The sequence below is a fragment of the Chrysemys picta genome, chromosome 5 (assembly GCF_011386835.1).
Source record: "Chrysemys picta bellii isolate R12L10 chromosome 5, ASM1138683v2, whole genome shotgun sequence".
NCBI lineage: Eukaryota > Metazoa > Chordata > Testudines > Emydidae > Chrysemys > Chrysemys picta.
This window is the reverse complement of record NC_088795.1, coordinates 121,311,339-121,337,478: the sequence shown is the minus strand read 5'-3', so window position 1 is coordinate 121,337,478 and position 26,140 is coordinate 121,311,339. Positions and strand designations below refer to the sequence as shown.

At 43.5% G+C, this 26,140-nt stretch overlaps 1 protein-coding gene across 1 annotated transcript in view; it reads right to left on the bottom strand.

Moving 5' to 3' along the window:
• Positions 1 to 18,677, bottom strand: part of CPZ (carboxypeptidase Z) — a 59,411-nt gene extending 40,734 nt beyond the window's left edge. The window contains exon 1 of the mRNA XM_005309350.4: positions 18,217 to 18,677. Coding sequence (XP_005309407.2) covers positions 18,217 to 18,304 — 88 coding nt within the window. The 5' untranslated portion in view covers positions 18,305 to 18,677. The remainder of the gene's footprint in view (positions 1 to 18,216) is intronic.
• Positions 18,678 to 26,140: the final 7,463 nt, after the last annotated feature.

The following is a 26,140-nucleotide window of genomic DNA, read 5'->3' as shown; positions in this document are numbered from 1 at the left end:
CAGCAAGTGTCACTTAGTAGCTTCATGGTCAGATTTGTAACATTGTCTGTGAGGCTCCGCAGGCTCAGATAAAAGATGGTGAAGGGCCTTAGCAGGTCAGTGCCTGACTGGGACCAGAAGGGTGAGGAAAGGTGCTCTACTCTGGCCACAGGAGCTCATCTGGCTACATTTACTATTCCTGGGGGAGAGAGGACTTTAGAACTCTAACCCCAAGGTAATGACTGGAGGTAAAGGGACAAGGTGGAAAGAGGCTCAGCAACTAATCAAAGGAAGTAGTACACGACTGCTGTTCATAAGGTCCCTGAGTTGGGATCCAGAGTAGTGTGCAGGCCTGGATTTCCCCACCAGCCACTGGGAAAGTGGCCTATGCCCCAAGAAAGAGAACATAAGAACGGCCATACTGGGTCAGACCAATGGTCCATCTAGCCCAGTATCCTGTCTTCTGACAGTGGCCAATGCTAGGTGCCCCAAATGGAATGAACAGAACAGGTAATCATCAAGTAATCCATTCCTTGTCACCCATTCCCAGCTTCTGGAAAACAGAGGGTAGGGACACCATTCCTGTCCATCCTGGCTAATAGCCATTGATAAACCTATCCTCCATGAATTTATCTAGTTCTTTTTTGGACCCTGTTATAGTCTTGGCCTTCACAACATCCTCTGGGAAGGAGTTCCACAGGTTGACTGTGCACTGTGTGAAGAAGAACTTCCTTTTGTTTGTTTTAAACCTCCTGCCTATTAATTTCATTTGGTGACCCCTAGTTCTTGTGTTATGAGAAGGAGTAAATAACACTTCCTTATTTACTTTCTCCACACCAGTCATGATTTTATAGCCCTCTATCATATCCCCCCTTGGTCATCTCTTTTCCAAGATGAAAAATCCAAGTCTTATCAATCTCTCCTCATATGGCAGCCGTTCCATACCCCAAATAACTTTTGTTGCCCTTTTCTGAACTTTTTCCAGTTCCAATATATCTTTTTTTAGATGGGGCGACCACATCTGCACACAGTATTCAAGATGTGGGCATACCGTGGATTTATATAGAGGCAATATGATATTTTTGCTCTTATAATCTATCCCTTTCTTAATGATTCACAACAGTCTGTTCACTTTTTTGACTGCCGATGCACACTGAGTGGATGTTTTCAGAACACTATGCACAATGACTCCAAGATCTCTTTCTTGAGTGGGAACAGCTAATTTAGATCCCATCATTTTATATGTATAGTTGGGATTATGTTTTCCAATGTGCATTACTTTGCATTTATCAACATTGAATTTCATCTGCCATTTTGTTTCCCAGTCACCCAGTTTTGAGAGATCCTTCCATGTGTCTGGCAATTTTGTTCTTTACTATAGTTTCAACCATTTTGCCCGGCACTGAAGTCAGGCTTACCGGCCTGTAATTGCCCGGGTAAACTCTGGAGCCCTTTTTAAAAATTGGCATCACATTAGCTATCCTCCAGTCATTTGGTACAGAAGCTGATTTAAATGATAGGTTACAGACTACAGTTAGTAGTTCTGCAATTTCACATTTGAGTTCCTTCAGAACTCTTGGGTGAATATCATCTGGTCCTGGTGACTTATTATTGTTTAGTTTATCAATTTGTTCCAAAATCTCCTCTAATGACACCTCAATCTGAGACAGTTCCTCAGATTTGTCACCTAAAAAGAATGGCTCAGGTTTGGGAATCTCCCTCACATCCTCAACTGTGAAGACCGATGCAAAGAATTCATTTAGTTTCTCCGCAATGGCCTTATCATCCTTGAGTGCTCCTTTAGCATCTTGATTGTCCAGTGGCCCCACTGGTTGTTTAGCAGGCTTCTTGCTTCTGATGTACTTAAATTTTTTTTTGCTATTACTTTTTAAGTCTTTGGCAAGCTGTTCTTCAAATTCTTTTTTGGCCTTCCTAATTATTCTTTTACACTTCATTTGCTACAGTTTATGCTCCTTTCTATTTTCCACACTAGGATTTAACTTCTACTTTTTAAAGGATGCCTTTTTGCCTCTCACTGCTTCTCTTACTTTGTTGTTTAGCCACGGTGGTTCTTTTGTTGTTCTCTTACTATGTTTTTTTAATTTGGGGTATACATTTAAGTTGAGCCTCTATTATGGTGTCTTTAAAAAGTTTCCATACAGCTTGCAGCGATTTTACTTTAGGTGCTATACCTTTTAATTTCTATTTAACTAACCTCCTCATTTTTGTGTAGTTCCCCTTTCTAAAATTAAGTACTACAGTGTTGGGCCGCTGTGGTTTTTCCCCTGCCACAGGGATGTTAAATTTAATTATATTATGGTCACTATTACCAAGCGGTCCAGCTATATTCACCTCTTGGACCTGATCCTGTGCTCCATTTAGGAATAAATCAAGAATTGCCTATCTTCTTGTGGGTTCCAGGACTAGCTGCTCCAAGAAGCAGTCATTTAAGGTATCAAGAAACTTTATCTCTGCATTTCGTCCTGAGGTGATATGTGCCCAGTCAATATGGGGATAGTTGAAATCCCCCATTATTATTGAGTTTTTTATTTTAATAGCCTCTCTAATCTCCCTGAGCATTTCACAGTCACTATCACCATCCTGGTCAGGTGGTCGGTAATATATCCCTACTGCTATATTCTTATCATCTGAGCATGGAATTACTATCCATAGAGAGTCTATATTCGATATTCTATGGATAAACAGACAAGGCTTGTTTAGAAGCCCAAGTGAAGGATGGGATTTAAAGGGCCCAGAGACTGGGCTTAAGACCCAGGTGAGGGCTGACAGTTTGTTGAACTCTTTACTACGCCAGAAGGGGTTCATTCCTTTTTGACTGTATGACTTGGCTGGAGGGCCAAGTCACCAAAGACCCGCATAGTGAGATTGGCAACCTACAGGGGGAGAAAAGATTGCAGCCAATAAGGGGCACTCATGAGAGGTGAGTGTGTCTGTCATATTCCCCTTGTGTTTTTCTTTCTAACAGACCTCGATCATTAAATGAGACAGTTGGGCATGCACACTTTGCCAAACTCTATTCCATCGCTGACCAGGAATGTTACACCCATCAGTCAGTGTGATATGTGGCATAAAACTAGTCTCAGTGGAAACTCAGTATTCTTCCCACTCAACTGCAGTAAAAGGTATTCTAGCAGCAGCTGGGGACAAGAGGAGAAACCCAAAGAGAAAAACATAGCAATCTGAAACTGCTATAATACTGCTGGTTCCTTCCTCCCTGGCCATCCAAGAAGAAGCAGACTTGCTAAATTTAGCAGCTACCTAATCCTGCCTTGCTGGCCAGAAGGAAAGATGCCATGATGGCAATTGATGGAAGAGATGGAAACGCTCATCAAGTCATATACAGTGGCTGGATTCAAAAAAGGGCCAGATAATTTTGGGAGCAATAATATATGTAAATATACATTTTATGAGAGGGATAAACTGATCATCTACAGAAGTCAGGAGGGCTTCCCTCCCCCATTATATACAACACTGAATATTTGCTAGATGCCTTATGGATTGGTCTTGGACTTCTTTTCTTCACCTGAAACGTCACATACTGACTAGAGTTGGTCAGAAAACAAATTTTTTGCCCCATCAACAATGTTGAGATTTTGGGGAGGAAAAGCGTCACACATTGGGATGAAAAGCCAAAATTTTGAAATTTTTCATGGAACAAAATTCTATTTTTTCCCTCAGGTCAATCAAAAACTTTTGTTTTGATAAATTTGAACTGTTTAATTTCAATGTCAATCTTTTTAATTTTTAATATAAAATAAAATAAGTTTAAACCTTTTTGTTCTGGAAATATTGAGAGAACATTTTAACATTTTCATAGTGCTTTTTCCATTTTCTTCTAACAATTTCATCAAATCAATACAATTTCCCACAAAACGTTTCCAACTAGCTCTAATGTTGGCCACTGTTCTGGAGGTTTCACAGACTTGATGGTCCAGAAATATGATCTCCTACAACAAACTCTGGGGCATATTCCCATGAAAATGAGCTAATTAGGCAGTTAAGTTAATTAATTAAGTTAGTTCTCATACTGTTGGTTGGACAGTATGAGGACAGCAAATGCATTATGTGTCTCCATCATTTTCTGTCCTGATCCTGATAGAGCACAATATGGGATAGAATGCCATCTGTTGACATCATCCTGCCATCGTGTTTTAAGTCTTCCAGGAGTCTTTTTCCATCCTGCTTTCATTGGGTCAAAGTTAAAGATGATTCTCACAGGGAAGTTGGAAGGAACTCTGAGCAAATGACCACACCGCCTTAGAGAGCATTGAGTGACGGTTTGAGAGAGCAGGACCTGATTAGTTAGAAAATGGATCTCTTCATTCTATTGGAATTCATACCATTTGATGCTTCATCTGTGTCCAACTTCTTTTCAATCTTGACAGTAAGAGACCTTTTTTCAGTCCCATTGGTCAGAATACTGACCACCAAAACATTATATATCCTCAGCTTCATCTCTGTACTTATCAGGGTGTTTGGTTAGCGAAAGACATTTCTGATGAGACACTCCTTTACTGATGACACTCTTGCAGTGCAGGCTTCAAGTTTTTTCTCAGTGCCACCTACATGATTAACAGTAGAGTGAAGGTAGGTGATATCATCAACAATCTTGACTGGGTGGTAACCCACAAAGGGGCTAGTGCCTACAGAGTGTTCAAAATACGTATCTGGAAGAATTTTGGTTTGATTCCAATTAAGTTTGAGGCTGACTTTTGCCACTGACCTTTTCAGGGCTTTAATTGCTGCAACTAGCTCATCCATTGATTCAACAACTAGCATTATATTGACAGCAAAATCAGTATCAGTGAAGTTCCTGTCACCAAGGGGAATGCCTAAACTGCATTTACTTAGTTGTGTTGTCTAGCATGTAATCTATGCTGGCACTGAGGAGATCTGGGGCAGCAATGCATCCTTGTCAAACACCTGACCTAATTCAGAAGATGGCAGTTCTTTTCTCACTTACAAGAATGCAGCTTGAGGAGTTATCATATAGAAGACAGAATATTTTGCAAAGCTTGCCAGGGAGGCCTTCAAATTTCAAGCTCGGCCAAAGCGATACAGAGTCAATCACAGCCTTGATATCCTCAAATGCAATGTGAATGGGTCCTTGAATTTTCATGCCTTCTCGATACACTAGTGCACTGTGAAGATTTGCTTTGTCATGGAATGAAGACAGCTTGTTGTGGTCTTCTCTTAAATACCATCAGCTCAGACCAACAAGAGAAAAGGAAAAACTTTCCTTGGGACTGATAGAAGAGTAATGCCTGAATAGTTATAAAAGTCTCATTTGCTGCCTTTACATTTCCAAAGTGGTAAAATATTACCTTTTTGCCAGTCAGACTGGACTGACTCTTTTCCAGATGATAATGAACAGTGTCTGCAGCCACAAAAGAATAGTTGGTCCTGCACTTTTTAATAATGCCACAGGAATTTCACAGATTCCTGCTGCCTTTTTTAACTTCAGCATCTTTACAGGTGTGATTTCACCAGGATGGTTTTATGCAAAATGAGTCAACTTGGCAGAAGCCTTAATGTCAGGGTCCAAAGAAAGAGGCGTGCATTTAGCAGCTGTCGGAAATGTTCCCTCCAACCTGCCATGAACTCCACTTTTTCACTGATTAGCTGACAAAAACTGGAGTAGACCACACCAAGTAAATGACCTTTCTCATGAGTGAGATTGCACAGGTGTTTATAGAATGGAAGCCACATTGTTCCTGGCAGAAGCTTCCTCGAGTGAGATGGCTTTGGCTTTCATAAAAACTTTTCAGTTAGTGCGTATTGATTTATTGAGAGTCATTTAGCTTACGACATATGATCGTATCATCTCTCATATGTGATACTGTTCAGTGATGATTACGATATTAACAGCGATCCAGGGCTTCCTGGCTTTTTGGGAGGGACTAATGAGAGTCATGTCAGCATCAATTATCTGAGATCTAAAGTCTGTCCAGGTGGATTCAGCATCAATATATTCTGACAGCCTTTCCAACGTGTTCAAGATTTTAACTCCATAGTGGTTATGAATGCTACTGATTTCTAGATTAGATCATTCAAATTTTGGTAACCCAACTGTTGCTTTACTTATGCTCTTTTGTCTGAAATGGAAATTGGCGAAGACTAATTTGTGGTCGGTGTTAGTGAGTGCGGCAGACCAATAAGTACTGCCGTTTCTGATGGATGATTTCCTGCAAGAGATTATAATGTAATCAATCATCTTCCTTGTTCATTTCATCATTCAGCCAAGTAAATTGGAGATTTAGCTTCCTATAAAACCAGGGGTTCTTAATGACAAGCTCATGAGAAATGCACAACTGTACAAGGCATTTGCTTGTATCCAGGTATCCAGGATAACAGGTCCAATTTTTTTCCCATGCTCCACTCGAATTACCAACAGTAGCATTAATGTTACCAAGCAGAGTGATGATTAGATCTATTAATAAACAAATAAAGTTGACCCCAAAAGATATTTTAATTTTTAGATGATGAGCAGAAATCTGCTATCAGTAACATGGATACAATGCCCAAGTCAACTTAAGTTACTTATGTCATACAATTGGCTCCATAGATAACTCTACAACAGAGATGGCTAGAGATTTGCTACTTAGTTTGCTGTATTTCTGATAACAAGATTAGTATTTCATATACATAAAAACAGAGGACAGAAATGTTGCAAGGCCCATCCCAAATGTGTGTTTCTGATTAAATAGTTCTTTGGAAACTATCATGATCCAAAATTCCAATGCTTACACATAATCCAGAAGTTATAGTTCAGCACGGGACAAAAATAATTGTCCAGGGCCCATGCTTAAAAATAATCAGGGATGCACTTACCTGGGCCAAACCCTCCCTGAAGTTGCTGCTGTGCACTCTCCTCCCCTGGGAAGGGTCTGTGGCCTCTGATCCCCACAGAGCCCAAGGATCTGTAAGGAAATAACACAGGTCCGAGGGCTCTGCACAGAGATGACATACGTTGCAGTGCTCCACCTGCTATGTTCTGTCACACAAGCAGTGCCACTGACCATACCAGATCAGCCCCTCCACACACACTCCATTTTAGAGGCCCATGAAATTGGAGGTGATGCACAGAGCATTGATATCTGCCAGCTCCTGTGGTTAACCCTGAGCCCTGCTCCTAGTGATCCCATCCTGCAGAGACATTGCTCCCTTTCATGTCATTGTTTCCCCAGTTTTAGACCCTTCCTCAAACAGAACTGGATGGATACGAAGAACTGTTTGTCTTCCAGATCCAGTGGACCCTGTATGTGTTGTGTTTATTGTTATCCCTGGCTGCTCTACAAGAGGTGCAATAAAGTTTGGGACAGTACATCTTCTATTTAAAAATATGGATAAAACCCCACTTTTGAAGAGCTGGTTGGAGCTGCCTGAGTGCTTTCTATAATATACTCTTCTGCTTTCAATTTGCAAAGGCAAATTTGAAAATCTAGAATGCAACATATACAAATTCTAGCGCCAAGCTTAAATTCCGCCCCCGCCCCCTCAGATGATTCAGTGGTGAAAGACGCAGGCTGCTAGGATTAACCTTCACCCAGCCAATGTGACTCTATAGATATTTCCAGTATCCTGGTTTAGTTTATCGTGGATTTTAATGCAGTCAATAGTGAAGCCAATGGGGAACTTGTGTGAAGAAGGGTTGCAGATTCAGTCCCAGAGTTGTTAATGAATCTAGACCCACAGAAGTACCTCAGCGAGATAATGTAACGGTGTCATTATGGTTTATAGAATGAGCCAGATTAGATCATTTGTATTATCATGACTGACACATCCACTTCTTGGTTCACTGAGTTTCTTTGTGACTATGAGAGGAAAACCCTGGGCTTCTTTTGTTGGAAATATTCATTCCTTTTCTAGAAGGGTTTATAGACAAAACATCTGCTTTTCGGAATATACACAAAGCATTTCAAATTCCATGGATATTAGCTTTGGGGTTTTTTTTTTTTTTTTTTTTTTGCCAAACTATATCATTAACCAACTCAGTTTTCACAATGAATGTTTTCCTTGAAACATTATTTAGACAAAAGCTGCTATTAAGCAACAATACACAACAAAACAAATACTGTTGGGTAATTCTGCTTTGCAAAGGAAAGCACAGAACAGCAGCTGGAAACAATAAGTGGAAGGCTGCCTAGCTGCTCTACATGGCCACTGATAATAATAGGGGGAACTGAAGAGACAGGAGCCACTTTCAGGGACCAGAACCACCAGTGAGAATGGAGGTGACAAATGCCAAAGGGAGAGGAATTTCCAAGAGACAAGGGAATGAGGCAGCTGGGCAGTACATCCAGGGAGAAAAGGACTAAGTGGCCAAGCAGTGTGTCCAGGGCAGAAGGGAACCAATTGGCAAGACAGCATATGCAGGGATAGAGGAGGAGAAAAACACCAGGAAGCAGATAAATATTTCCTGGAAAATAGGGCGAGCAAGGAACAGAGTGGAGCGGGTGTCACAGGAAAGTGATGTGATTGCAAATAAGAAGGGGTAGGCAAGATCGTGAATGGCAGGCATGCAATCCATGAGATAATGTCCTCTCAAGACCTGGTCCACAGTATGAAGAAGTTTGAGAACCTGAGATATAGATTAATGCCTAACCTCCCTTTGCTTTGAAAAATAATTCATAGCAGTATGAGAGGAAGAAGTAATTCTCTCTCCTCTAAACCATACACATTTGGAAGTTTTCCCCACATTATCCTTTCATTTTATTACCACTCATTTTAGGACCCTCTGGAAGCCTAGAAGATCAAAGACCAAAGACATTGTGGGTTGGAGACATGGCCATAGTCTCTGTCCTGCTTGAGGCCGAAGCGATCACCCACCCCATTGCTTAACAGTGTTGCAGTTACTCTTTCCTCCAAACCACCAGAGGCATTTGCCTCTCTCCTCTGCAGTCTGAATGCCTCCAGAAACAGGTCCTTGGTGCTATCCTCCATGTCTGACTGGTTCTTACAGTCACTCTATGAGGAGCTCTTCCAGCTGAATCTTTTAAACAGAAAATGACAGCGAAATAAATGCATTTTGGCCTCAGATAAGGTGCTTTTGAAATCTGTGCTTGGGCAACTACCAGTTTAAAAACAGGGACTGCCAGATTGGCTGGAGTTTTTGACAATGACGCATGTGGCCGGGCTGCTTTTTAACGTGCATTTTCCATGAACAATGCTAACTTAGAGGCCTGCAGATCCTTTCTTTTAATGCTTCTTTCATAAGGGAAAGTTAAATCAGCTCAGCTGCGGGTGTAACAGATTAAAATAGCCGGTGAGATGTGGTCAGGGAGCATTCAAAACGCCAACAATTTAGTCAGGGATCTAAATAGCAGGGTGTTACTGAAGAGGAGGGACAGTCATCAGACTAGAGCTTAGGCGATGTGAACTGAGTCCCTGGCTCTGCCACTGTCTTACTGTGTGACCTTGGGTAAATCACTTAACCTCTTTGTGCCTTATTTCCCACTCTTCAACTTGTGTTCCTTTCTCTGAGCCTTTAGGCACAGGCACTATACAGACAGGCCCTGCTCTAAGCTTTTCAGGGCAGGGGCTGTCTGTACAGTGACTGGCACAATAGGGTGTTCTCCAGCTTCCACCAACTGCATGGAATCACCCCAAGTCCCACCTTGGAGTATGAATTCCTCGGTAAAATCCAGGCTCAGTGGCACTGGTTTGCTGCAGAAGATGTGCCTGAGTGTGCCAAATGCATCCAAGTAGCCTGAAGTCAACTGGACCTTTTGGGGCAGCCTTATCCTTCAGGGGATCCTGGGGGGAGGGGGATACAGTGGGAAACCCAGGGACAGACCACATATAGTATCTTGTATCAGAGGGGTAGCTGTGTTTTTCTGGATCTGTAAAACGTGACAAAGAGTCCTGTGGCACCTTACAGACTAACAGAAGTATTGGAGCATAAGCTTTCGTGGGTGAATACCCCCTTCGAAGTGGGTATTCACCCACAAAAGCTTATGCTCCAATACTTCTGTTAGTCTATAAGGTGCCACAGGACTCTTTGTCACTTTATATAGCATCTTGTTAGGCCCAGGAGCAATTTCACCTGCCAGTTGGTAGTAGGGAACTGGGTAGTAGGGAACTGGGTAGTAGGGAACTCTAACAGGGCTGTTCCCTTACTGGCTAAGGGTCAGATTCATCCATTCCCCAGGGCACATCCTAAGTATTTTGTTTCAGCACAACCCACCTTGCACTTTGCAGAGCTAGCTGTTAGGCCTGCCTCCCTTTGAGATGACAGGACAGTGGCAATCCACTTGAGATGATATTTCCTGGTGCTACAATAGACAACAATGTAATTGAGATAGGCCTCAGAGTACTGCCAGTGGGGCTGCAGTACCTTATCCATTAACCACTGGAACGTGGCGGGAGCCCCCACAGAGTCCAAATGGGAGAGTTCAAAAATGAGAGAGGATAAAAAGGGTGGCAAAGGCTGTCTCATCTTTAGACTCTGGTGCCAGTAGCCTTTCATATGGTCTAGCATGGTTATTAAGTTATTTCCAGCATCTATTCTGGGCATGGTATATGTATGAACCTCGACATGACATTAACCTCTCTAAAATCAATACGAAAGTGAACACACTTGTCAGGTTTGGCTACTAAATCAGTGGGGCCGCCCCATTCACTTGGTGACTCCTTGACTACCCCTAGCTCTAACATATTTTCTAGCTCCCTTTTCACCATCTCTCACACTCAGATCCGGAATTTTCCTTTCTGTACCTAACATCTGGGATAATTTGTGTATGGTACTCAGTGAGGTGCATCCTCCCAGGCTTGATGGAGAAGATGTCATAAAAGCTATGGACTAGCTTGTGGGCTTGCTCTCTCTGCAGGATGGTGAGGTTGTCTCCCAGAGTTACAGCAGGACAGACCCCCCACCTCTGGTATGTAAGGGCCTTAGTCTAGTTCCTGTGGACTGGGTGGATAAACATTGCCTTTCAGCCATTCCAGGACTTCAGTAAGTTCACATGGTCCATCTGGATGCCCTGTCTCTTTCCAGCTAACCAAATCTCATAATCTTTCCCCACCCAGCACTGTCTCAAAGTGCTCCTTCCATTTAGCCAGCAATTTGCCCTCGGTGCTAGGTAGCAATACCAGGGCTTGGTCCCCAGGCTGATAAACCCTCTGCCTTGCAATGCTATTGTAATACTGCTCCTGTGTGTGCTTCACACCCTGTACATTTCTGCTTGGCAAAGGCCCTCATTAACTACAATCTCAGAAGATTCAGGACATATTGGACTGCATTTTCAGCCTTAGTGCCTTGATCTTGCCAGGCTCCCTGCACAAGGAACAGAATTCCATGGGGTCACCTTCCATATAGCAACTCAAAAGAAAAGAACCCCGTGGAAAATTGGGGCACCTCTCTGACAATAAACATGAGCTGTGGCAGCAGTCTGTCCCCATTGTGGGATTCGGCTGTGTTGAACTTGCACAGTATTCCCTTTAGGGCCAGTTACAACACTCCACCAACCCACCTGTTTGGGGCTGGCAGATCGAGGTTCTTATGGACTTTAAGTTGGGAGCAAACTTCATTCAGTAGCCTTAACATGAAGGTGGTGCCTTAATCAGTCAGCATCACCCAGGGAATGCCTACCCGAGAAAACACCTTTAGCAACTCATCTGCAACCATCTGAGCTGACACTGACTGCAGGGGAATTGCTTTAGGGTACCAGGTGATGTAGTCCAAGATAAATAAAATATAGTGGCACCCCCTGGCCATAGGCTCCAGGGGCCAGACTAAATCTACCTCAGTGCAATCAAATGATATATCTACCAGGGAAAGAGGAACCAAGGGGCCCCTTTGAATAGATTGGGGACTCACCAGCTGGCACAAGAAGTGCAATAGTCCTTAACCTCTTGACATATCTCTAGCCAAAATAAATTAGCCAATACCCATTTCTGGTTGGGTTTGTTTTTTCACACCTAAGTGACCAGACCAAGGTATTTTGTGGGCCAGCCTGAGGAGCTGGAAACCAGCAGTTGTGACTGGCATATCCCAGTTTGGACTCTTTGACCACCTGAATCAGAACATCTCCCTCTAGTTCAAAGTGAGGGTACGGTGCATCCTATACCTCATCCACCAGGGTCCTGTTCACCCTGGCCAGATGCCCATACAAACGGCTACTCTCCATGATTTTGGTGTTCTTGCACAAAGTCACTGGAGTTGGTGAGAGACTAATTATCCATCAACAGGGTCACCAAAGGTAATAACCCTTGTGTGGATCTATCAGGGGTGTCCGAATTACTCTGGGTCACTGTCCCCTTCTATATTTGTTGCACTGGCTCTGGATCAGGGTCTGTAGGGCCCCTGGGACCCTGAGTTGCCCTAGCCTGTGGTATCTGGGAGTCTGACCTCTGCAGGGTTACCTACAGGGGATTCGAACCACAGTGGGTGGCAGTGGATTTATGGGCCCACCTCCTCAGATCTTATGTGGTAGTAGAATTCACTTCTGGGCAAGACGATGCTCCTTATGTGTTTTCTACATTAGGGTATTAGGTCAGGATCAGCAAAGAGGAAGCTCTTCCCAAGCGGTACATCAGCCTCCTTCTGTGGGATGGGATCCAGGCAGGATTGGTTTGGCTCCTGTAGCAGGCCCATTACTGGTCCCCAGGCCTGATCCAGCACCATTGGATATGACAGTTCTTTTGCCCCAGCCACTACTAACTTTGCAGCTTTCCTGTTTATGGGCAGCTTAAGTTGGATAGTGGGGTTCGGTTGGAAATCCCCATAAATACAACCTATCAGCAACACCCCCCACCCCCACCCCACCCAATCCTTGGGAAATTGGGTCCCAATTGCTGCTCATGGAAAAATGTCTGGCCAGATCAGGAGTCAACCAACTCCATTGACTGTAATGGGGATAACTAGAGCACTGAGCTCCCTGAGGAGTGCTGAGGTCTTGGCGAAGCAGGCTATGACATAGTCACATTCCATAACGGTGCAGGAGCTGTAGCTCTGGGCTCCTTCCTGTCCCTAGGGTTGTACCAATACCCCTCTGGTCCGTATTGGCTGTCAGCAAGGAAGCAGCTTCTGCAGCTCCTGTCTGCTCCCCTTCTCTCATGGGCCCCTTTAATCCCCATCCAACTTACCCTTTGGGGACCATTGCCCCAAAGGAGGAGTAGTCTCCAGTGGGGGGGCTGGCCCAGCCCATGGAACAACCTTCCCATGCATTGTCTCCTCTTTCATGACACCAACACCTTGCACAGGGAAGCCAGTGGACCCACTTCTCTTGATTCAGGTCAGGCAGGTGACCCACAATCTAGTTCAGCCTCCAAAAAGTTCTTAACCAAACATACTGCGGTCTCCAGTTTGGCTGCCCATGCCAGTAAATCCACTCCCGGGCTCCCAGTGGCATGATATGACAGAACTGTTTGAGAACCACCTGCTCAATGATTTCCCTGGGGAACTCAGATTCTGGCCTTAGCCACCAGCAGCAAAGGTCTAGGAGGCATTGTGCTGCAGCCCAGGGTGAAGGCTTCAGCCTGGTACTGTTGGTGGTAACCCTCCACAATGAGACCCAGCTGGTTCAAAATAGCAGCCTAAGGGCTCTATAATCCCTGACCATAGTGCAGTTTTAGGCCCTGTATGCTGCCTGAGCCTCCTGTCAGACAGGGGGCCAACTGGAGGGACCATTGCCCCTGGGGCCACTGGTGTGCCAGGGCCAGCCACTAAAATGTCTCCAAGTACCCTTCCTGATCATCTTCCAGTCCCATCTTGGTCAGGGCCCCTTCCCCACTCAGGTCTATAGGGACAATGCATCTACCCCTGCTCTTTGGACTCCAAGGTGTCCCTGGTTCACAAGACAGAGGAGGATCTGCTGCAGTTGGTCCATAAATCACTGGAACTGGAGTTGCTGCTGCTGCTTCACAATCCATTGGAGATGGGATTCCTTTTCCATCTTGGCAGTACTGGTGTTCAGTTTCAGGCCAGATCAGCTCCCCACGTTCTCTACCATATGTGATCTGGTGTCGTTTTCCCAGTCCAAATCAACAGTCAGATGGCCAATCAGTCAGTCCTAGTCCCTTCTCCTCAGTGATCCATTTATGGGAACTTATACAAAGTTCAAATCAACACAATAGTAGCAAACCAAGGTAACAGCCACATTCACCGTTCGGCAGTCCCCCCAGCTCTACAAACTTGTGAGCATCGGCGCAGCTCATACCCAGCTATTTTCCCCCATTGCTGTCTCCCAGGCAGCCCTTTATATTTCATCTGCTTCATCTAATAGGTCAGGGTTAACTGGCTGCTGCCCGAAACCTATAGGATCTGGGCTAAAGAGTGCCCTTGTACCCGGTCACAAGGCGTAATTCAAAAATGCATGACCCAACTTTGTATAAACATTCAGAGGAAAATGTTATCACTGGGCTGAAATCATACTTGAAAAATTTCAGTAGAAAAGGATCTGTTCGGAAATTAAGATTTCCCTATAAGGCAACTTCCCCATATAGTTAGTAGTTTCTATTCCTGCTTTCCTTGTTAAATGTAAACCATAATATATTACTATTTATATTATTTAATCTATACTGTACATTGTATAGGATGTCCACTGTGGCTGGGTTAATATTGAAGTAGAATTATTGGGCCAAATTCTCCTCTGAGTTACAGTGGTATAAATCCAGCATAACTCAAATGAATCAATGAAACACTCCAAATTTGAACATGTATAACCAAGACTAGAATTTGGCCCATTAACTTAAGTATGTTTGAGTTCATAACTTTAGCATTAGCGTTTGTTTAGGCATGTTTTCATCTGAGTGTGTGTGTGTGTGTGTGTGTGTGTAGATATAGACATCAAGGGAAAAGTAGTTTTAGAAATACCTAAGGCAGATAAATCGCTATTCATGTGTACTATACGTATATTCATTCACACACAGAGATAGGGCCTTTTCCAAAGCCTATGGAAGGCAATGATTTTTATGGGCCTTGGATATCTGTAGAGAAATATATGTTTTGAAAACATTTTTATAGAGATAAAATATAATTCCAAAAATATTTGGTTTTACCTGCCTTCTCTGGGCTGGAAAGGGTCATCATGAGGGCAGGGGCTGTTTTTGATATCAGGGGCAAAGTCAAATTGGCCATGGTTGTCCAAGTTTATTACTTAACTAAGCTTTCTGGAGTATGAATGTGAATGTTCTGGCACAGCTGGACAAGGTTATCTGTAGGATGTGTCTGGCATATTGTTAATAGTGAGATACCTGAATATAGATTTGTGGGGAAGGTTTTCATTGAAAGTCAGTGGGATCTGGATGCCTAAATCTCCTTTGGAAATCTCCTGCTTAGGTGCCTAACAACTTTAGATATTTTATATCACAAATTGTGATAACAATTTCTAACACAATTCTGCCCTTTAACCACTAGGTGGCACCAGAGACAGCTGCGAAGATAGCAGTTACATTTTCTTCAAATACACATATACAAAGCCTCCTTCCTATCCACCTAAACATTTTATATATTTTCAGCAGTAGCACTAGGTATTTGGATGAGCGAAGTGATTTGCTATACACAAATTGCAAAATGTATGACCCTCACAAATCACCTGCACTCATAAATAACCATTTATGGGACACACTGCAAAGTGAAGGATCTGTGAAACTCCTACCACGAGGCGCGGGAGGCAAACCATCGTTCTGGTGCTGCACTCATGAGCTCCCGGCTCTATAAAGAGCTGGATGCGATACTCGGTGGTGACCCCACCTCCACTGCGAAGGCCACTGTGGATACTTCGGTGGCTCACGTGCCAGTCGAGAGTGGACCGAGCAAGGAGGAGGAAATCTTGGATGAGGATGTGGAGGTGGAGGGAGACCCAGAGGCAGAGGATGTGTCGGAGGTCAGAGATGCTTGCAGCCAGGAGTTCTTCTCTACCCCGGAGGCTAGTTGGGATTAGGTCCTGCTTTGAGCAGGGGGTTGGACTAGATGACCTCCTGAGGTCCCTTCCAACCCTGATATTCTATGATTCTGTGATTTAGGATGGGCTTTTCAGAAATGTTCAGCATTGCCCTAACTCTGTTCCCACTGAAGGAGCTGTTAAAGCTCCCATTTACTTCATTGGGAGCAGAGTTAGGACAATGCTGAGAACTTTTGAATACCCCATTCGTAGTAAACATATTATCTTCATTAATTTGCCCCCTAAAGCTTTATTGCCTATAGTGTCTCAATACCAGGGCTGGCCCAATCTCAGAGGAAATCATTCGCTTTTAGTATTTTAAGCTATATGGATTTCAGACTGCCTCTCTTTTGTTTTTATTTTTGCTGACACTAATGATAAAGTGATGTATTCCAGTTATCAGTGAAATATACCATTTAGCTAGGGTGTTATCCACGACCCTCCAGGAAACAGGCTGTGTGCCAGAATGGAATCTCATCCTCTCAACTCCCAATTTACAGATGGGGAAATGGAGACACAGAGACTTGTCCAAGGTCACAAAAAAAGATCAGGGGCAGAGCCAGGGATGGAATCCAGGTGTCTACAATTCCAGGCTAACGCTCTACTCCTTTGCCAGTGACAGATGCAACTCCCTCACATGCCCCTCCATGGGGAACTGAAACCATCTTACTTTGGAGCCATTGGCCAGTTCCTTTTCCATCTCTAACACCCATACCCATTGCCCTATTCAGGGCTGGTGCATAGCCTAGATCACCACATGCAGGGTGTGCATAATCTGTGAGCCTGACCACAACTACCTTTCCCTTCTATTCAGAAAGGTGGCAGTTCTGCTGCAGTTGAATTTTGCAGGCCCGTGCTGCCAATTGAATTTTACCTTTATGTATTGTGCTTGCCCACACTGAAGTCAATGGCAAAATTCCAAGTGACTTTAATTGGAGCATAATCAGATCCTATAAAGAAACTGTATCCTGTACCCTATATAGTCTCTTCCTGTAACTAGCTCTGAATATTCTGTGATACTTACCTTTGAGCAACATGATACAAAAATAAACCCCTTCAGTCTATGGTAGACCTCACTTTGAGGTTTGTGAAAGCTGCACTGACAGATTGTATGCAGCATCGCCCATGAATTGTAGTGTCTGCCATTTCAGCCACAGAATAGAATCTGGGTTATATTTAAAAACTCAAATTATAGCTGAACTTCTGTGGGTAACATTTAGGTCAATTTCAGGTTAACTTCCTTCCTCCCCTGACAAATTCCCAGTTATAAAACAAAATATAATGTCTTTTATAAACCACTTTAAATTGAAATCTACTGGACGTAATTTCCTCTCCCTTACCTTTGGGTTTTCTTTGGTGTAACTCTTGATTCCACTAGATTACTCTGTATTTATACCCATGTATATGAAATCAGAATTAAGCTAATTTAAAAATAAATAAATAAATAAATAAAACACTATATACATTTTTTAAAGGCTACTAAAGTTTTTCAGCACTGGTCAGTTTTAAGCGTAACTTTAGTTTCTGAAATAAAAGGTTTCATTTCATTTTAACCAAGTGCTCCTATATTAATCTAGCTTTTATTTCAGTGTGTGTAAAAGTGTCTATCAAATCAATCTATCCAAACTGTGTAAAATCTACAGCTATTCAGCACACTTAGCTCCTCATAAAATTCATTTGGACTAAATAAAAGTTCCTTTGGACTTAATAAGTAACCAAAAAGAAAATGCGAGAAGATTTTCATAAGCACTAAAACACACACCAGATCGAAAGTTCATCTTCCAACAATCTGAGGGTCACTGTCCTAGAAAAAAAGGCCAGAGCGAGGGAGAATCTTCTGTGTTCCCCAAAACAGGAATTAGAGGGTCCTATTATCAGGACTATCCCAAGATTGGGGGCTTTGTCTCATATAAGCAACTATACCCCCCTCCCAGGGAAAAAAAGTGTCCCAATTTTTCACATTTGTTATCTGGTCGCCCTACTCCTATCAACTGTAACTTTGTAAGTACTTCAACAAAGAGACACGGCCACACATGCTCTATGAAATGCTGAGGGGGAAACATTTTACATCCACCAACATCAGATATTTGATTTTCTATTACAAAGCAACACAGTTGGCTTCCTTCTCATTGATGCTTAGAACATAAACACGTTACTAGCATCGGCAGTTTGTGTGTCCTTCCAAAGAGCAATCCGATCCCCACATCTGGGGGGGGGGAAGAGATTTTGTTCATTTCTCCCCCTCCCTCAGCCTGAAGTTTGCTCCCTTTCTGTTTACCTCCAGAAGCAGCAGAAAGGAATGAAGGGGCGCTTGTTAGTTTTTTAGCCTTACCTAAGGTTTCCTGGCCGGGTTCACAACGTGGGGCAGGCTCAGTGACCCTAACCAGGGCACCAAGAAACAGCAGGAGCTTCAGAAGCATGCTGGAGCTCCTTTATGTGCAGTCAGAATAGTGATGTGGCACTGGCTGCTGGAGGAGTTTCTCCACTTTGAGCCTCCACGCCGCGCGCGCTCTCTCTCTGTCTCTTTCCAAGCTGCAAAGGAAATTAGTGCAATGCAAATACATGCCCACGTCTTACAGGATATACGGTCCAGGAATCATATTACAGTTGGCCTTAGTGCTTTGAAAGCAAAGGGTTTTAAGACGAGAGGGAGAAGCCCCTCCCCCCGGTGGCTGGCGTTTGATTTTGTTAAAAGCTTCAGGGGGGTCCCACAAGAATCCAGCCGCCTGCTCCTTGAGTCAAGGGCCCCTCCAGCGTGTTTGCTCTTTCTACAGCAGAGATCCCAAGGGAACTGAGAACTTCCTTCAAGTGTGTGACATTAGAGCTTGCTGAAACTAACTGACTGTAACTGCCTGGGAAGGCACCAATTAAAACAGAGGAAACACAATCGATTCCCGTCCTGTAACTATCTTCCCACAAATGATATTTCATGTGCATGTACACATTTAAAACAGAATGCACATTAAACAATGCAGAGCCTTGTTGTGGTTACCTATAAGAAGAGTCCAAAAAGGGAAAATGGGACACCACCTGGGGCTAGCCCAACGGCCCCCTTCCTCCACCACCCCCAGTGCAGGGCTAGCCTGAGCCCTGCATCACCCCCGCATGGGGTTGGTGTCAGTCCCTAGCCTGACCTTGCCCCCATGCTCCCCCCACACACACACGGGGCTGGCATTGTCCCCTGCCATCCCCGCAAGTTCCTCTGCACCCTGCTAGGGGGGCTTTTTTGGCAAAACTGGGTATGTGTCCCATTTGCTCCTGCCAAATGCTGATAATCAATTAGCAAGAGCAAATGGGACAAATGCCCAGTTTTGCCAAAGCAGTTGGGATGGCCAGGAAGGGCGTTGAAAAGGGACTGTCCTGGCCAAAACAGGACATATGGTCACCCTACCAGTATCCTGTCTTCCAACAGCAGCTAGTGCCAGATGCTTCAGAGAGAATGAACAGAACAGGGCAATTATAATGTGATCCATCCCCTCTGGCTTAGTCCTAGGTGCTGGAAATCAGAAGTTTAGGGACACCCAGAGCAGACAGTTGTGTCTGTGGCTATCTTGACTAATAGCCATTGATGGACCTATCCTCAATGAATTTATCTAATTCTTTTTTGAGCCCACTTATAATTTTGGCCTGTCACAACATCCCCTGACAATGAGTTCCACATGTTGACTGTGTGTTGTCTGAAGAAGTGCTTCTTTATATTTGTTTTAAACCTGCTCCTTATTAATTTCATTGAGTGACCCCTGGTTCTTATGTGATACGAAGGAGTAAAAAACACTTTCTTATTCACTTTCTCCATGCCATTTCTTCAATGCAGCTAGAATGCAAAGCTATAAAATAGTGACCAGCTTCCCTCTGTGTACATCCCGTATGCATCTACTGTTTTGCTTAATATAAAGGCCACTTGATATTTTTTTTAAAAGTCGATGGATGTTTAATAGGAATATTTCATGTCTATTTTTTCCAGAAGCTGGAAAAAATCTAGAAAAAAATGTTTTAATTGCTGGGTAGGTCTGTATTAATTTCCCTTTTAAATTATTTTGAATACAATTTTATTTTAAATTTGAGAATATACCTTACTTATGATCAGTGTAAAATATGTAAGTGTAACCTGGGAACTAGAAGGAGGTTTCTAACCATCAGTGGAGTGAGGTTATGGCACAGCCTTCCCATAGCAGGAGTGGAGGCAAACAACCTAAAATGGAATTTGATAAATTTATGAACAGGAGGACTATATGATGGGGTTGCCTACGATAGCAGGGGACTAGACTCAAAGACCCAGGAAGGCCCTTCCTGGCCTATGTCCCTATGTTCCCATCTTAAAAAGTTTACATTAGAAAAATTCGTAGGGCCATATTCTCGGCTAGTGAAAAGCAGGTTAGTGTCATTAAAGTGGAATGGACCACCTCTAATTTATAACAGCCAATAGCTCAAATGGAAGTTATGAGTTTGATGGAGAAAGTATTGGATGAAGGTCTGTTCAATTAAGTTAGATAGGTTATATGGGCTAAAGGGTTAACATAACCCAGTCACTGTTCAACATTAAACAGTGTTAAACAAGGTCCTGGGTCTGGTATACAGAGACCTCAGCTGCTTAATTCCATGGCAAACACACCATTAAAATCCCTTTAACCTTTTATTAAAGATGCAAAAAAGAAAGAAAAACAATGAAAGAATTTGAAATATTAAATATTCAGTAAGGCTTTCATTTTAACAACATCCCCTGTTCCCTTTCCCTTAGCTGGAGAGAGTTTTATCAGGAACAATCCAGTCTCAGAGATGGTTTTAAAGATGGTAATAACTGTCCTTTTGGATAAAAGAGAAGAAATGAGTTGAGATGGGCTGGAGTTGTTGTTAAAGTCCGACCCTGTTTCATCCCAGATGTGTCTGGGATTTAGCCAGAGCCAGTAGGGGTGGCGATATTGTCTGGGTGCCTCTCTCTGGCCCAGTCTGGTCAGGACATCCCTCAGGATTAGGACAAAGAAGGTCCAGAGTCCCAGGGGCCAGTGAGGGTGGCAGCCATGATAGTGAAGCTCATTCCAGTAGTGTTTGTCTGTTCTTTCAATTGTTCTCAAAGTCTCTTTCTTTAGGACCTACAAGGGGAGTGGTGGGTGGAATAGCCCATTGCCTGGTTATTTAGCCCACCATTTAGGGCTAATAGTCAACACTCCAATTTTGGTTCATTAATTTCCAGTTCCACGTCTTCTGTTTTTACCAAGCATGATTTTAACACAGTCCTTTAGTTATATCAGCAGGCCTCTTTTGTTTAGACTAATTCACTTTTTCTGTCTGCTTTACATACCTTTTCCAATGAACATTTATTATTATATGTTATGGTGACATTTTATGAACTTTTACATACTTTTTACCGTTGATCTTACAGTTATGGTTAATTTGTCAGCCCAATTATCAAAACAGTTCTATGGCCTGTTTTCTGCAGGAGACCAGCCTAGCTGATCATAATGGTCCCGTCTGGCCTTAGAAGCTAATAATCTATAACTTCTAAAACAGTGATTCTCAACCAGGGGTATGCATACCCCTAGGGGTAGACAGAGGTCTTCCAGGGGGTACATCAACTCATCTAAATATTTGCCTAGTTTTACAACAGGCAACATAAAAAGCACTAGCGAAGTCAGTACAAACTAAAATTTCATACAATGACTTGTTTATACTGCTATCTATATTATACACTGAAATATAAGTACAATATTTATATTCCAATTGATTTATTTTATAATTACATGGTAAAAATGAGAAAGTTAGCATTTTTCAGTAAGAGGGTGCTGTGATGCTTTTGTATTTTTATGTCTGACTTTGTAAGCAAGTGGATTTTAAGCAAGATGTAACTTGGGGCTATGCAAGACAAATCAGCCTCCTGAAAGGGGGTACAGTAGCCTGGAAAGGTTGAGAGCCACTGTTCTAAAATAACTTCCCTGATGCTAAGTATCAGAGGGGTAGCCATGTTAGTCTGGATCTGTAAAAACCAACAGAGAGTCCTGTGGACCCTTTAAGACTAACAGATGTATTGGAGCATAAGCTTTCGTGGGTGAATACCCACTTCGTCAGACGCATGCTTATGCTCCAATACATCTGTTAGTCTTAAAGGTGCCACAGGACCCTCTGTTGCTTTTTCCCTGATGCTGTGATAAAAGGAAGACAAGCTAATCATCGGCTCAAAATTAAATGATGCATTTATCTGTATCTTTCTGAGTGAACCCTTGGACATTTGAGGCAGTATAACATAGTTAGTTACAGTCAGCTATATGATATGGATAGTTACAGTCAGTTTTATGACTGACTAATTAATTATGGGTAGGTAGTTTCAGTTAGAACATACATCCAAAATAAAAAAAGAAACAAAAACAATGTGGGACTAATGATTTTGTGAGCACCCTGATCACATTGTTCACATGTGACATCCTATTCCCTCCCTTTTTGTCTTTCAGCTTGTAAAGTCTATGGGGCAAGGACCGTAACTTCATAAATGTTTCTACAGTGGCTAATATGCAGTGTAGTTGTATGTGCAGTGCATCGGAGCCGGGATATTAGAGAGAAAAGGTGGATGAAGTGATATCTGACCTAGCAGTCCTCATCCTCAAAGGGAACCTGCACAATACTTTCAAACGATGAGCCTGGGCACTTAAATGCATTACTCAGCTGGACACTAAAAATAATAGACTGAACAGAGAAACTGGATTTATGGCTTATTACAACAATCTGTAGCCCACTAACCCTCCTTTGTCCTGTGACTGCAGAGCGGTTAACAGATAAACATTATGGGGCAGATTCTCTCTCTTGCTCTGGCCCTTCTGTGCCACACTGGTGATGCAAGAGCCTTGAATAGGTCATATCTAGCCAGGTGAGAATTCCCCAGCTGTATGGGAGATCTCTGGTGGTGTAAAGCCACTTTCCTCTCCTTGCCCTGTGTAGGAGACGGTGGGGGAGGGAAGGGTGCGGTAATAATTGGGGCCTCATAGGGCTACCCCAACTGTTGGAAAGTGGAGAAAAGTTTATAAAATATTCCAGTCATCTATAATAAAAGTTGATGGGAAAAAGGAAGCAAAAGGTTTTGTTAGTCCAAACAAAAAGTCTAGTGATATAACTTAAGGACTGTACTAAGGTCATGTCTGGTAAACAAGAGGGACGTGGGACTCAACCCCATGCTCTGAGTGTCCGTAGCCTCTGCTGGCCAGAAGTTGGGAACGGGCGACAGAGGATGGATTGGCCATGGTCAGAAGACAGGATACTGAGCTAGACGGACCATTGGTCTGACTCAGTATAGCCGTTCTTATGTTCTTAAATCAATGGACAAAAATTGGTGTGTCAGAAATTAAACCTAATTGTTCAGCAGAATAATGAGCCCATGGGCTATTCCAACCATCACTGCCTTTTTGAGATGCTAAAAAAACCTTTGGAGGAGAACAACAAAATTAACTGGTTGGTTGGTGGAGACAGGATGTCTGGGAAGGATCAAGCATTACCATAATGGCTGCTATTCCCATCATCTTCTGGGTCCCGGAGATCCATCATGTCATCATTGGGCCTTTGTTGATCTGATCCTGAATGATGTTGTCATAACTATAAAGGGAAGGGTAATAGCTGTCCTGTGTACAGTACTATAAAAATCCCTCCTGGCCAGAGACTCCAAAATCCTTTTCCCTGTAAAGGGTTAAGAAGCTCAGGTAACCTGGCTGGCATCTGACCTAAAGGACCAATAAGGGGACAAGATACTTTCAAATCTTGGGGGGGGGGAAAGGCTGTTGTTTGTGTTCTTTGTTTGGGAGAGTGTTCGTTCTCGGGACTGAGAGGGACCAGACATCAATCCAGGTTCTCCACATCTTTCTAAACAAGTCTCTCCTATTTCAAACTTGTAAGTAAATAGCCAGGCAAGGCGTGTTAGTTTTCCTTTGTTTTTCTCAACTTGTAAATGTACCTTTTACTAGAGTGTTTATCTTTGTTTGCTGTACTTTGAACCTGAGACTAGAGGGGAGTCCTCTGAGCTCTTTAAGTTTGATTACCCTGTAAGGTTAATTTCCATACTGATTTTACAGAGATGATTTTTACCTTTTTCTTTAATTAAAAACCTTCTTTTTAAGAACCTGATTGATTTTTCCTTGTTCAAGATCCAAGGGGTTTGGATCTTGATTCACCAGGAGTTGGTGGGAGGAAGGAGGGGAATGGTTAATTTCTCCTTGTTTTAAGATCCAAGGGGTTTGGATTTGTATTCACCAGGGATTTGGTGAAGGTCTTTCAAGGTTTCCCAGGAATGGAATCCATTGAAATGGTGGCAGCCGAACCAGAGCTAAGCTGGTAGTTAAGCTTAGAAGTTTTCATGCAGGCCCCTACATTTGTACCCTCAAGTTCAAAGTGGGGATCCAGCCTTGACAGATGTCCTGATCAGACTGGGCCAGAGAAAAGAACCCAGATGACATTGTCACCTCCATCGGCTTCTGCTAAATCCCAAATGCCATCTGGCTGTCAGACACCCCTATATATGGCCTTTTCTTTCCACACTTTATTTCTTCTCTCTCTTTTCGCCTTCTGTCGAATAAGAGCCTGTCATAGCCAGCCAGGTCTGTATATTTTGCTTCACTGCTGTGAGCCTGTGACAAGTAAGGCAATTAAAAGCAATGCCCTAAACAGTCCGATGCAAGAATGACTTCGCCAGGTTTCAAAGTGGCTAAGACCATATGCTATGTCAATGTTTTTCCAGCAGCGAGGTTGCAAGCAAGGCCGGTGCAACCACTAGGCGAGCTAGGCAGCCGCCTAGGGCACCTAGTGGTTGAGGGCGCCTAAAAGCCCGCTCAGACAAGGAGGTGGAGTGGAGGTGAGCTGGAGTGGGAGGGGGGCGCACGGGGAGGACCTCCCGCAGTAATGGAGGGGTGGGGCGCACAGGGGAACCGCTTCCCGCCCCAGATCACCTCCACTCTGCCTCCTCCGCTGAGCACACAGCCCCCGCTCTAATTCTCCTCCAATCGGCACCGCAAACCTGGGAGGGGAGGAGAATTAGAGCGGCGCCAGTGGAGGTGAGCTGGGGCGGGCTCCCCGGGCAGTGTTAGGTTCCGCAGGGGCGGGGCTCCCCGGGCAGGGTTAGCTGCCGCAGAGGAGGAGGGCTCCCCGGGCGGGGAGGGCGGGGGGCGGGGTTAGCTGGAAGTTTCGCCTAGGGCACGAAAATTCCTTGCACCAGCCCTGGTTGCAAGTGAGAGTCAGCACCGGAGATGGAAATCTGTGTTTCTCTCTTCGCTGTTCTTCTCTTTTCCCTTGTGTGTGTGTTTGTCTTGTTTTGCCTTCTTACAAGTGGACTGGACTTTAACAACAATAACAATAGTAATAACAACAGCTCCAGCCCGTCTCAGCTTACTTTTACCCTTTTCCCCCAAAACAATGATGTTTTCCTCATAGAAACTCTTTACAGCTAAAAGGGAAAGGGAATAAGGAGTATTGTTAAAACAAAAGCCTTTACCTAATACTTCATATTTCAAGTACTTTAATTGTTTTTCCTTCTTTTTTGTATCTTTAATAAAAGGTTTAAATAATAATAATTAATGGAGATATCCCATCTCCTAGAACTGGAAGGGATCTTGAAAGGTCATCAAGTCCAGCCCCCTGCCTTCACTAGCAGGACCAAGTACTGATTTTGTCCTAGATCCCTAAGTGGCCCCCTCAAGGATTGAACTCACAACCCTTGGTTTAGTAGGCCAGTGCTCAAACCACTGAGCTATCCCTCCCCCCACAAATGTTTAATTATGTGTTTGCCATGGCACTAAGCAGGCCGAGGTCTCTGTATTTGAAACCCTGAGCCATGTTTAACTGTTTAGTGTTGTATAGTGACAGGGTCACGTTAACACTTTTGAATCTTGATCACAACAGGGGCATGGGAGGGATGTGGCCAGAGCGTGCTGCGCACCAGCTAGCATATGGTCCATTGGGGACAATAACCTCCTTGCAGACTGTAGAACAGCCCTGTAGTGCTGAGTGGATCTTGGCCTAACAGAGAATCAAGCCCTCTAATCATAGTAGACTGACTTACACTGATGACTATCAAATATAATTGTAAGTAAAATACGGCACTGTATGGTAATGTAATCAAAGGGTAACTACCCCCTCCCACAGAGAAGCCCACAGGAGGGGCCAACAGGACAGGAAAATACCACTAGGGTCTGCTGAAGCATTTGGTTCTTCCTGGAATTTGGAATGGGTGAGGCAACCAGGTAGGTTCTGGGGATCAACAGAATGGGAACCCCTTTTGCTTCCCAGAT